This window comes from Coenobita brevimanus, chromosome 24 (assembly GCF_032717465.1).
Source record: "Coenobita brevimanus isolate Jiangsu-jjx chromosome 24, ASM3271746v2, whole genome shotgun sequence".
NCBI classification, from domain to species: domain Eukaryota; kingdom Metazoa; phylum Arthropoda; class Malacostraca; order Decapoda; family Coenobitidae; genus Coenobita; species Coenobita brevimanus.
Window position 1 is genome coordinate 20,479,467 of NC_136977.1, and position 14,114 is coordinate 20,493,580.

The following is a 14,114-nucleotide window of genomic DNA, read 5'->3' on the forward strand; positions in this document are numbered from 1 at the left end:
CTTTAGCGGCTAACATGATCACTTGTGAACTCCCTGCTAACCTTCTGAAATGCAGTCCATGATCACTTTGTTTGCCATCCACTCGGTAACCAGTAAGGGAATCATACTGGAGATGATGGCTGGCATGACATTTGAGTCATTATAACAGACTTCTGTCTCATATAGAAATTCAATAACCCTTGTTTGGCTGGCTTCTCTTACTGATATTTTGTTTCATTCGAGACAAGAATATAATAGAAGGAAACAGTTTTATATTACCGTTACTGAAAAATGGGAAAAACAACTGCAACATTAAACAGTACTGTCTGAAATTACAGCTTTTCAGTAGTTTAGCAATTTAGCACCTAGTATTCCCCCAACTCTCAGAACATGATCACTTCTGAACCCCTTGCTAACCTTCAGAAAGGCAATAATGATCACTTCACTTGCTATCCAATCACGAACCAGCAAGGGAATCATATTGGAGATGTTGGGTAGCATGACTTTTGCTGAGTCATTGTAACAGACGTCTGACTCATGTGGAAATTCAAAAACCCTTGTTAGGCTGGCATCTCTTACTGATATTTTGTTTCATTCAATACAAGAGCATCATAGAAGGAAACGGTCTTATATTACTGTTAGTGAAAAATGGGAAAAACAGTTGCAAAATTATTAGCGGTTTAGAAGTTTAGCGCCTAGCGATATGGAAATTCAATCACCCGATGTTAGGATGGCTTCTGGTACTTTTAGGGTACATAAAATGGTGTAAAAGTTCCTTGTAACTGAGTTTTGAAAACTTGGTTGTGTTCTCTGTGATTCCAAGATTCAGTACATGCAGGCATTTGTTTTGGAGATATAGTGTACTCCTTCACTTAACCCTTTAACCGCGGGTATTGTTTTGGTCTGACTGTCCTCTCCTGCGGGGGTTTCAGGCAAATGTAAACAAACCTTTAAACCTTAATAACTCTGCACAGAATAAAGCTAGAGAAAAAAATAAGGTACCAGTAGAAAGTACTAACCTTCAGCTTTCCATTGATGTAGGTTTCATGACTTTGTTGACTTTCACAGGACGGGCAGAGCCGTTAGAAGTGAGGGGTGTAAAATCACTATTTTACGCCCCACACACCAGTACCTTCGCTCATACACCATTATCAAATGCCAACCTCATTCTGATAATAATACTATAAACATATATGAACAATGCACATACGATAAACACCCACTCTGTGTTCACTGAGGCAGGTCAAAGGCACTGTCATTACCCGCACTTCACTGCCACATCAGCGGTGTTGTAATCACTATTTTTCGCTCACACACCATTACCAAATGCCAACCTCATTCTGATAATAATACTATAAACATATACGAACACTGCACATACGATAAACACCCACCCAGTGTTCATTGAGGCAGGTAAAAGGCACTGTAATTGCCCGCACTTCACTGCCATATCAGCGGTGTTGTAATCACTATTTTTCGCTCACACACCATTACCAAATGCTAACCTCATTCTGATAATAATCCTATAAACATATATGAACACTGCACATATGATAAACACCCACTCTGTGTTCACTGAGGCAGGTAAAAGGCACTGTAATTGCCTGCACTTCACTTCCACATCAGCAGTGTTGTCGCTCACACAGCTGGACAGATACTGATGCGTGTTTGGTCCGGGGTGGGGTGGGGGGCCCAGGGGGTGGGAGGTTGGGCCCCAGGGGGGGGGAGGAGGGTGGTGGGGGTCGGCTGGAGTGAAAGAACTTAATAGCTACTCTCCCTTGAAACAATTGGCGCACGGAAAAAACGCGGGGTATTCAAAATATTTACAAACATTCGAGAATGACACCCGCGGTTTGGTCCAGTTTTTGCAATGTCATTCTGGAATGACACCCATGGTTAAAGGGTTAATGGCCTTTGTATTATCATAAATGAATGAAAGAACAGGTTTTATTGAGTTTTGTTTTTTAAGTTCATTTCACGAAAAATAATACTTATCTCTATATACTGTACTGATACATATGTAGTGTACTTTAACAGAGACAACATCATGTCTGAAATTACTGTAAGAAAGGAATCGGACACTTCAGACTTCATCCATCCATCTATCCATCCATCATCCAATCCCACATTGCCCCATGAGGAGCGTAGAAGCCCGGGGCTAGGCAGTTGGTCCCGACATTTAAGATTAGAGTGACGAGCCTCACTCATCCCTGAGTGGCATTACATGAGCAATCAACCCTAATCACCCTTTGCATATAAACCTTCACCGGCTCAATCATATTTCATAAAAAATACGGTAGTGTTAAGATGGCGTCGTGGTATGGAGTAACATTTATAAGGAAGGGGTTGTCTGTTTGTTTGCTTGTCTTGTACCCTTCTTTTACATAAAAATAGACACCAAACATACATATACAGTACTGAAGAGAGACTCTAATGTGTTAAGATAGTGTCATGGAATGCAGTAACATTATGTAAGGAAGGGGTTGTTTGTTTTCATGTCTTGTACCCTTCTTTTACATAAGAATAAAGAAACCAAAGACAGATATACAGTACTGAATAGAGATTCTGAAAGGTGAGTGTGTATTTTAGTGAAAAATACTCATATCAAACAACCTTTCTGTAGTCTTGGTCAAGACATACTTTTGTTTCTCAGAACTTCCCTTCCAGAATTAGGGTGCGTCTTTCACACTGCAGCGTCTAACATGCCACGAAATACGGTAATACCCAAAATTCTGTATTACCATTATTAATAAGCTGTGGTGGTATGTGTTGGTACTCAAGGTTCTTGTCACTGAAAGAACTATCCATTGATGAACAGAAAAATAATGAATTCTGTTAGGGGTTGAAACAATGGTATTATTTAACATGTGGACAATATGCAGTTCAGGAATTTTAGCACCATTAAAGTATACTACATTCCCTAAGCAGTGCCGTACCTGAGGGAAGAGGTGGGAGGGCTATTCTAAACTGCCCTCCAGGGGGTCCCCCAAAAGCCTTTAAAATTTATAAGCTTTTTTATATTTAAAAATATATATATTTATCATCCCGAGAATCCCGGCTGATACATGAGATAAGTTTTGAGAATGAGGGGGGTCTAGATTCTTTGCAGGGCCCCAATCCAGGAGGGGGACCCCACAAAGAACCTAGCCCCCCCGGGCCCCCAGATCTCTAGGTATGCCCCTGTCTCTAAGGATCGTAATGAACCCCCATAACCCCATTCGGAAATTGATATTTTCAGAGATAATGAATTTAATTAAAAACTCCAAAAAATACATACCTTGGGTCTTCACTCGGCCACTCTGGGTAAAAAATGCGTCCATTCGTACGTGTGTTTCTCTTCCTTTTGACTGCGCATGCGTCTCGTAGGTCTGTATCACCCACTCATAGGCCTGCTTTAGGTTATGTGATGGTATTCTACCAATGAATTTGAACCGCGGTCTTTGATTCCTTGTGGATTGAAAAATTCAAATCCTTCTCAATATGTCCTCTCAAGAAGAAAGACGTGCTGTGTGTCCCGGGTGTGATGTTGATTATTTACGAGTGATTATGCATTTCCACTCGGAATCCAAGGAGGCTATTGAGTTTCTTAGAAGACATGGTGTATTACCTTTGGAAGTTTATTGCCCAGACTGTCAGGAACTGTGTAAATTTAGAAAAGACAGACATCAGTGGTACTGTGGTTGGTACATAAAGTACGTAAAAACCTAGAAATGGGTACAGTGGTTTTTGTATTTCTGACTACAAAGGAACTTTTTTGGACAACACACACCTTCTGGCTCGGCAAATTATATTGTTCATAAACCACCAGTGCTGGGCAGGTGCGCAAACACTTGCGCAAACCACAACTGGGCACCCTAGCGCTCCGGTGATATCGTTTGCGCATTGCGCACCGCACGAGACCATGCACAATTTTGTGCTTGCGCACATGAAAAGGCAGGTGCGCAAGCACAAACTTTGTTGTGCTTGCACAACTAAATTTGCGCTTGCGCACCTGCCCTGTGGATTGCGCACTGCGCAATCCAAGGGACACATGGTCTTCCAGGGGACACGTGGTGGGAGCTTCCCGCATGGCTGGACAAGGGATGGGGGAGGCTGGGGCAGGTCGCGAGGGTGGGTTGGTGCTTGGTGGGGGGAGGTGGGAGGGAAGGGGGTAGTAGCATTAATATGCTTCAACAGATAATGTATTTTTAATATTTTTAAATTATTATTATTAGTAAATGAAAATAAATATACATTATTAAGATTAGCATATGCAATTCCTTACAAAAACCATTAAAACATATTTAAATCAAATATCCACAGCCTGATAATTTATTAGGCTGTGCATATTTGATTTAAATACTCTGTTTTCATTATTTTTTATTTTTTGTAACGAATTACATATGCTGTTGTATATCTATATTGAATTATTAAATAAAGTGTCTTGACAAGACAAGAGAGAGAGAGAGAGATAAAGAGCATTATTCTGAGAGAGAGAGAGAGAGAGAGAGAGAGAATACCAACAGAGAGAGAGAGAGATAATGAGCATTATTCTGAGAAAGAATAAATATGTTTCATGATTTTTTATTTTTTGTAACGAATTACACATGCCATTGTATATCTATATTGAATTATTAACCCGCGCCGTCCCAGCGATGTGAATTAATGCGGCAACATTGCATGGTCCCTAACTTGCACAATTTTCAATTTTCGCGAGTGATTTCACGAGTGATTTTTGGCACGTATACACGGGACACCTTCCTCTATTCCTCTACAAGATGCCAAGCAGGAACAATGCCTTACACCACATAACCTCTCCCCCCCCCCCGGCACGCCATTGTCTCGGCAATTCACCTGTTACCAGTGACCTGTCCAATAAAGACATTCAGGGCCAGAGTGATTCCCCAATCGATGACAATGTGGAGGACAAAGTTTACATAGCATTAGAGGAAGAAACAGTCAGTAATGATGATCAGGTAATGTGGGAAAAAAAAGGTCATGAATGGTGATGAGTCAGTGAGTGAAACAATGCTTATAATGCCTATATTACTGCTTGAAAACCAATTTACTCTTGTACTACATATAAATTCGTACCAAGTAAATAAATACTGTTTATGAGTGGATAAAATAGTTACCCTCCCATAGAACTCGTTTTCTTTGGTGCCAGCCTGTTAGAAAACCCAGTCAGGTAAGGAAGTACTCGTACCTATATCCGGTATTTTAAACCTCAGGTGAGCAATTTCTCTATGAATTTTTGATGTTTCTCACCAAAAGCGGATATTTGAGCCAAAAAAAAAAAAGGTCCGAAAACGTCGGGATGGGGCGGGTTAAATAAATTGTCTTCACAAGCAAGAGAGAGAGAGAGAGATAAAGAGCATTAGTCTGAGAGAGAGAGAGAGAATAAATACGTGGGAATGGCAAAGGAGTGTCCCTTTGAGTGAGGAGACAAGGCATAAACTTCGTCCCTCTTCTCTCTCTCATTCTCCATTCCTTCCCTCCTCTCTCTCTTATTCTCCATTCCCTCCCTCCTCTGTCGGAGAGAGAGAGAGAGAGATTGATGATACAGTAATCACGTGATCTTTGCCAATGCCTTGGTAAATATAGGCTGTTTTTCCTGGACAATGACCTACTGTACCTCAGTCACCGCGGGTGGTGGGCAGGTTGCTACTTTAGTAAGTTATTTAATTATACCAATATAAATTTTACAGTAATTCCCACAAATATATGCAAATGATTTGCGACATTGCACAAGCTAAATATTAGATTGCACACTTGCGCAAATTACAAATAATAGAAAATAATAATAAAAAATAAAAGTAAGCAGGTATGCTGTTTTATTTAAATATCTCAATATTTTTCGGTAAATCACAAAAATATATGCAAATGGTTTGCGTTTACGCTTTGCAACACTGCACAAGCTAAATATTTGTCAAATTGCGCATTTGCACTTGTGCAAGGTAGTGAACTGTGGATTGCGCTTTGCGCTTGCGCAAGGTCCTTCTTCGTTTGTGCTGCCCACCACTGTAAACCACTGGATTCAAAGGTTCTGGAACCACGACGTTATTGCCAGATGACCCTCATCCTGGACAATCGTATCTCTAGGGTCAGCATTCCCCTAGGACAGGTTAGGTATGTTGGGGTAAGTTTGGTTAGGTTTAGTGTGTTTGGTGAGGTTATGTTATGTATTCTCCTAGGATAGGTTAGGTATGTTGGGTTAGGTTTGGTTAGGTTTAGTGTGTTTGGTAAGGTTGTTATAGTAGGACTCGCGTAAATGTGCGGCTTTGCTGTGGTCCGCACCTGTGTACAATGGTGCCACGTTTCCCCAACTTGCGATGTGAAACGGAAGCTATTTATGTACAGTACCCTCGCGTCCAACACGCATTAGTCTAGCATGATTCGGGTCCAGCACAGAGAGCAATTAATTAGTATTTTTTAATATGATTTAATTACTGCAATACGAGTGTGTTAGCATAATACGCGCAGAGCTCTGAGAAGTGGGCGAAATCCACAGAGTTCACTCTAGCACGATCACCCCTGGTCCAACACGGTCATACTGGACATTCCCATGATGACGATACCCAATGAAAACTTCTGATCAAGTAGCCTTCCCCTCCCGCTATCGTGACGTGATCGTGACGCCGCCCAATTAAAAACACTTCTGGTGTCACATGATGTTTTGTTTAAATTTCTCCCACCACACAGCGTCACTCAGTCGCATAATTGCATTGGAAGGTGCTTTTTTCTTGCTGCATTTTCTGCCCTTGTTACTGCATTTTACCCTGCTCAGGATGCCTAGGAAGCCTTCTGAGAACCCCAAGAAGCGTCGGCACCTCCCTCAGGCCACCAAGCTAGAAAGCATTGAGAGGAAGAAGAATGGGGAGAGGAAAGTTGACATTGCCAAAGCCTATGACATGAATGAAGCCAACGTGATCATAATAAAAAACTAAGACAAGATCCTGGCAGCCGAAGGCTATCACACAGCACTTCATACCAGGTTTGCCGAGGATACAATGGTAAATCGGAACGGTAACGTGGTAAAATTGCCGACGATACCACTGGCATTTGGAATTCATCTGGATGGATTCCTGCCGAGGATACGACGGCCAAACAGTGTGACCAAAACCCAGGCGACTCGACAGAGAATGTATCGTACTACAGCATTGAACATTTAGCCTGACAATGAATACATATTAATATTTTAGAATAAATATCAATCGTTTTGAAACCCTTCTCATCGGCGTGCGTACTAGTTTATAAACAAAGTTGCTTCTCCTTATTCTCTACCGAGTCAGCGACAGCGATCACTTTTCACAGTCACGAGACGGAGCTCTGGCAACAGTGTGAGAAGCATGCACTTTGCCGAGGAGTACAGTGCTAGGACAGGCAGAAGCAGGACCTCCCATGGCTGTGGATGAAGATAGTGATTCTGAGTGTGATTTCGAAGGATTTATGAGGGAGGTTGAGGAGGAGCAACAGCCATTACCCACTAGTGACGCCAGCAGCCATCCTCTGGGGACCCAGTAGGACTACCTACAGCCTTGGATACCACCTTCCATTCCCAGCAAGCCCACCAACACTATCCTAAAAGGTTAGTTATCATTCATAGCACAGTAACATTTATTATAATTACAACAGTACCAATATATGTATAGGTATATGTTAGGTATTTAGGGTGACTTTTCCGAGGGTTGCTGACATAATTCGTTTTTCCCCATAGGCTCTATTGTTAGTCCAACATGTTTTTGGTCCAACACGTGACCCATGCATGACAATATTACCGTGCTGGACGCAAGGGTACTGTACAAGGCATCACAAATACGATAAATTCAGATGAATAAAACTTACACTTGTGTATTCTGATGGATGAATCAACAGTAATCTTATTATGCATAAAATATTTTTACAGTAACACAGAAACATGGCATACATATTGTACAGCGTTGCTAAAAGAAATTGTAGTAACTTTTAATGGTTTTTAGCGTAGTTTTAGGGTGGGTAATAATATCACAGTTATGGATATAAGATAATGAGCCTGAAAAAAGAAGAAATATGCCAATATCCAAAGTAAAAGAAATAATTCATATAATTCTTGTAAGTGGCAACACTGACACACCCAGTCTGGCCTAATGTAAAGTACGTACCTCCATAGACCCAAGCATAGTTTGTACAGTCGCCCCAAGAAGTGATGGCAGAGTTTCAGATTGCTTCGGTCACTCTGCACTGCCGTACGTTCAATGAAAACGGTGAATATAAGGTAAACATTCAATGCCTTCATCAAGTCATATCAAATTAATTATATATTATATTGCGCTAAGAATGATGTAAAATGAATAACAGGAGGCAGTGATATTAGAATTTAACACTTAGTTACCTTCCCCGATTTGAATGAATGTGAAATGTATTACTCCGCGTGCGGTGGGCTTTAGGCCTATAACTCCGTGTTCCTGATTCAAATGTTTTCCACGATTTCAAATACAGATGCTCTTGTTTTGAAGACCAGTTAAGGAAAATTATTGTGGCTGCAATACACTGCCTTATTTTCAAATGCTATGGTGATGATCTAGCAAGAATAAGGATGCCATTACAAAGAAATTATTCTTCTCAGTGATGCCCTACCTGCAGTAGCAGCAAGACCATACTGCCTTTTATTCCGTCTTCCTCTCTCCAATAATAATTATAATTAGCAACTTTATTCGCAACTGATGCAAAATTATTATTAGCTGTTATGAGATATGACAGATTCTGCCTTTTTCTCATACACTAAACAATAAACAGGACCAAAACATGAATTCATAAACTCTTGCAATGCAAAACCACGCACTCTTTACTCCATCTTTTAATCTTAATATCTTTTTAAATAAACTGTAATGTGCTGCTGAACAGAAAATGCTGATTTGGAAGTTTTGAACTCAATTATTTGTTTATGAACCTCTGCATTTTACTACTCTTGTTAATCGATTATGCACTGAGGATATCAGACTATGACAGAAGTTAGCATTCTGCAAGGAGCTCCGACTCTAGGCAAACATCGAGGTTCTTTTTTTTATACTTCCTTCACCAACAGCCCTCTGGCTTATATTAAATAATCCAGAGATTTTTCTTAATGGAAAACTGGCCAAAGGCAGTGTAATAACTGCATGTCTTTGAGTAATTGTTATCTCTTTTCGTGCGTGTTGATCGAAATATTTAAAATAGCTTACTGGCCTACGCCGTCTTCCCGCTTTCTGTCGTTGTCCATGGAGACATTGGAAACAGAAATAAATGACTTTAAATTATTCCCTGGTATTGTAATGGAAATTATTTTATAAGTAATAATTACTAATTTTTATTGTTTACTGAAGCTCCCTTTTGTTCAGTCTTACGCTACTAAAAAATTATTGCGTGTTACCATACTAGACTTGAACTCCGCAATTATTCATAACTGTCCCTGAGTGATAGTTGTGAAATTTCAATTAGTTTCGTTTAGGATTTCCTATTATCGTAACTAACAAACTGCTTCCTACAATTTTGAAATATACAGGTACTTTGGCATTGCTTTATTGTTTTTTGTAACAGTTTTACACATTAGGTTTCACCTCGTAGAGATATAAGGAAGAGTATGTGCACTGCTGCTGACCGAAAATTTCTGGATACTCCGCCGTCACTTCTTAGGCCGACTGTACAAGTGTTGCTAGGGAAAAATGCTCACATTTACTGGCTATTACCGTAATTTTAAGGGCGAGGAATAATCACATTTATAATCATAAGTTAATATGTAGGACAAAATAGTAGGCATATGCCAATACCAAAGTAAAAGAAAAAAACATTATTCACTTGCGAGCGGCAACACTTCCACACCCAGTCAGTGGCCTTGACCTCAAGGGTGGTGTGGAAATGATGTCAAATTTACAATATATACAACATTACGTAAAAGAAAATATTCAAAATGTCTCTTGCAAGAGAGAGAGAGAGAGAGAGAGAGAGAGAGAGAGAGAGAGGCAGGCAGGAGAGGGGCAAGGTTGAATGCATTGTAGGCATGACGGGGGGTGGTGGTGGTGGAGGCATTGTCAAGCTGAGAGAGAGATGGAGGAAGGGGAAAGAGAATGAATGAATGAAAATCAATCGTGGTACTGCAATAACGGGTCATCTGTCGCCGTATACAAAAAATGATAAATATCACTAAATATAACATAACCAAATTAACAAATGAAAGCACAATTATAAACAACTTATAAAAGAATCAAAAGTACTCAGGGTGGCTCACATCTCCCACCAGGAGAAAGAGAGAGAGAGAGAGATAACGGTATAGAAAATGTGGCACCACCGTACACAGGTGTGGGCCATACCACAGGCGCACATTTACGCGAGTCCTACTATACATCTGTTTGGTTAGGTTCCGTCTGTTCTGTTACGTTAACGGGTGGTGCAGTATATTTTTCTGGTAGTTTTTGATGTGATTTGCATTGTTCTTTTACTTCATTTTTCTACGGAAAATGCTTAATTTCACCTACTTGTCCAAGTTCATGACTGGAAAAGTGGAAATGAGGCATTTCCAACAAAAATGGTCAAAAACATTAGAATCGCATCAAAAACTACCAGAAAAAATATATTGCACTACCTGGGGGGTGTATTGTCCACTTGTAAAAATTTACCGAAACGATAATTGAACCTACTTTATATCTTGCCTTTATCTTCCAGTATATTCTTCTTGTATACACTGTTATTCTTATCTTACTTATCCTCAAACTCTATTCAGTTTAGTTTTCGAACTGGAGAGGTCGAAGATTAACCCCTTCATTAAAAAGTCTCCCTCAACTGAATAAAGTCGTCTGACAACAGTCCTTACCGATGTCACCATACCGAAAACTAACCTCCATAACAACGCGGCCCAATGGTTTGCCATTGGCTTCCATATCAAAATACACTTTAGGCAGTGTGGACTGCTTCCTCACGGGTACTCCCGCAAATGTGGCAGAGGAAACTGCAATTCCTGCCCCAAACAATCGTGTTAGCGACGACCGGAACATAGTAAATGTTTATTTACAAACTGCAACCTTCAGCTGTGCCGTATACAATTCTTCTTCTTCTTGTGGGTTTAAGGGCCACGGCCAGAACAATGGCCCAATGCCCTGCCAATGCAAACTGCTTAGGGCCTCACATTAAAAGTCAGACGTGCACCTCACAACCCATTCTCGTAACCAAAGGTCCCCGATACCGCCTCCCAGGAGTGTGTGGAGAGACAAAATGAGAACTCCCAGAGATCGCCAAACGTTCCCGTAAAAAGGGTGCGAAGGGAGTGGAACCTAGGACACCATAACATGAAATGTCCTATGGTTTCTTGAACCTGAGAACACCACTGGCACCATGGGTGCTCTATCATACCCAAACGGTACAGGTGGCCTGCAAGGCCTGTGTGGCCCAACCGTAACCTGGTGATGGCTACATCAATGTCTCTGCAGGGATGGCGTGCCCAAGGGTGTTCAAAGGAGTCAGAGCGAAAACGCCCCAGGTGGGAGGGGTAGGGTGCTCGCAAGGTGCCCATTCAAGTGCGATATGCTGGCACTGCGTGCAAGTTTAGAGAATGTGGCACTATCTGGCGTCACATGGACCAGTGTACTGGGGGTCAGTGCTCGCTTTGCTGCTGCATCTGCTATTTCGTTGCCACGGATGCCCACATGTGAGGGAAAACACTGAAGGCGGAGGTGCCAGGGAGGAGTAACAAGGAAAAGGAGGTGTTCCATAATAGCATGGACAGTCCCAGGGGCGTATATTCAGGGTGTGCTAGGTGTGCGGCGCACACCCAGGCAAAAAATAAAATCACCTAACGGAGTCAACAATATACTGCATATTAGTTTTAAGCTACTTTTAACCTAATTTTCTTAGCCCCTTTACTAAATGTTACAGTAGGTGTTCAGAAACAGCAGCGCTCACCCAGTACATCGTAATAAGTACTTATAAAATCATACGACATGGGGCGGACCGTCAGATTGAGGGGATACCGGTGCAAACATATGGGCTTAGGTGTGCTGTAAGACACCAGCACACTCTCGCGTTCGTTTTCGTCGCTGAAATTGTCTGCTTTAAATTATCATCATGGTTTTGCTTTTAATAGTATATACAACTAATCAATTAATATTTGAAGTCGGTAAGTATTAATAAATTGCTTTACAGCTATTGATACCCAGATACTTAATTCAAAGTAAAAATAACAATTGGTGCAAGTCTCCAGGATAAGAAACGAACACACAACACTTAACGTTCGTGTTCGTCAGTCATCACTGTTGCTCGCGTGACATTAACCAGTGGGGATTATCTTATTACACGTGGATTGCTTCAGTGTTTTATTTGCTTCTATCAGAATCGGATATCAATTATATAGCTTTTGAAGTTGAGTGAAATATATTTAGAGATTAATATATGGTATGTTTTGTTCTGGACAGTGTGAAGAGAGCGCTGGATGCGAGAGGGATGTCTGTTGAGCAAGGAAGAGTGGCTGTGCGTGACAGAAATAAATGGAGAGAAATTGTGAATGAATAAGTGATGATGCAGCCCTGAGGGGATATTCTCCCGCATTTGGTCTGATCAGCTAGTCTGGTCAGGTGCGGGTAAGGGGATGGATCTGTTATGATGTGGCAGGGGTAAACCAGTTCTGCTGTCGGGCCCTGCTGTGGATGTCACTGATTGCATTGCGCAGTTGACCCTTGTGCGGTGTGATGCGGTGAGGATCTGTCCGTTCTCCCCTTTGGGGCTAAGATGCGAATGAATGTGTTTGAATGGATGAGTAAATGGAGAGTGAGTCGTCCTGTCTCGGCTACCTCCCTTTCCTTGGGGGAAGCAGCCTAGGTATATAGATAGATAGATAGATAGATGTTTTGTTAATTCCAGGTTTTCCTAAGCCTATAATAATGGCGGTTAACATTAACAGTGTTGATGATATATTAAAAACACCCTTCTCTGGCAGACCGTATGAGGAAAAATTAAAAATTGTGAAAGGAGAAAAACCTATGCCTGTACTCCAAGAATTAACAACTACACATGCAGACAAAAAATGTGAATATACTAGGCGTTTCTCAGCACCCCAATATGAAAATACTGAGTGGCTTCCAGGCTGTGAAGTACGGTCAAAGCTGTTTTGTTGGCCCTGCCTCTTGTTTTCCAGGGAAAGTGGGGTTTGGAATAAGCAAGGGTACTCAGATCTTAACCATTTAACATCAGCCTTAAATAAACATGAAAGATCAAAGGCACATGTTCAGGCATTCATGGCTTTTAAAATGTTTGGGAAGCAGAGAATTGACACTTTAATTGACACTCAAAGAAAGGCAGAAATAAGCAAACACAATGAACAAGTAAAGAAAAACAGGGATATTTTGAAGAGACATTGATGTTGTATGTCATTTAGCAAAACAAGAGCTTCCACTTCGAGGTCATGATGAATCCAGCACATCAGCCAATCGAGGTAACTACATTGAATTGCTTGATTTGCTTAGAAATTATGACTCTGTCTTAGACTCTCATTTAAATACTTCAACAGTATTTCAAGGAATTTCACCATTTGTCCAAAATGACATTATACAAGCAATATCAAGTGTTGTTATGGACTATATAAAGAAGGAGATGAGTTTAGCATCTTTCACTGCAATAATACTTGATGAAACATCAGATATAATGTCAAAATCCCAACTATCTACAGTGCTGCGTTATGTCCATGAAGATAAAGTGCATGAAAGATTTGTGGGGTTCTCTGATGTGAGTACTGACCGAACTGCTGATGGACTGTTCAGGCATGTCAAGAATGTTGTTGAAGAGTTTCAGATGAAAGACAAACTGGTTGGGCAGACATATGATGGAGCCAGTGTTATGAGTGGGCATGTAAATGGACTCCAGAAGAAAGTTCTTGATGAGTATCCCCATGCTATTTTTACACACTGTTATGCTCATGTCTTGAATTTAGTTCTCCAGCAAGGTCTTTCTAACATTAAGGAATGCAGAATATTTTTCCAAACCTTGAATGGCCTGGCAGCCTTTTTTTCCAAGTCCTCTAAGCGAGTGCATGCTCTACAGGACTTTGTTGCTAGGAGATTGCCGACTGTTGCACCCACTAGATGGAACTTTACTTCTCGTTTGAGCAACACAGTACAGAAATTCAGGCCTCAGTTCACTGACTTCTTTCAGCACAT

At 41.0% G+C, this 14,114-nt stretch overlaps 1 protein-coding gene across 1 annotated transcript in view; it reads right to left on the reverse strand.

Moving 5' to 3' along the window:
• Positions 1 to 11,002, reverse strand: part of LOC145393440 (peptidyl-prolyl cis-trans isomerase-like) — a 95,274-nt gene extending 84,272 nt beyond the window's left edge. The window contains exon 1 of the mRNA XM_080267536.1: positions 10,809 to 11,002. Within this exon, the coding sequence (XP_080123662.1) occupies positions 10,809 to 10,964 (156 nt within the window). The 5' untranslated portion in view covers positions 10,965 to 11,002. The remainder of the gene's footprint in view (positions 1 to 10,808) is intronic.
• Positions 11,003 to 14,114: the final 3,112 nt, after the last annotated feature.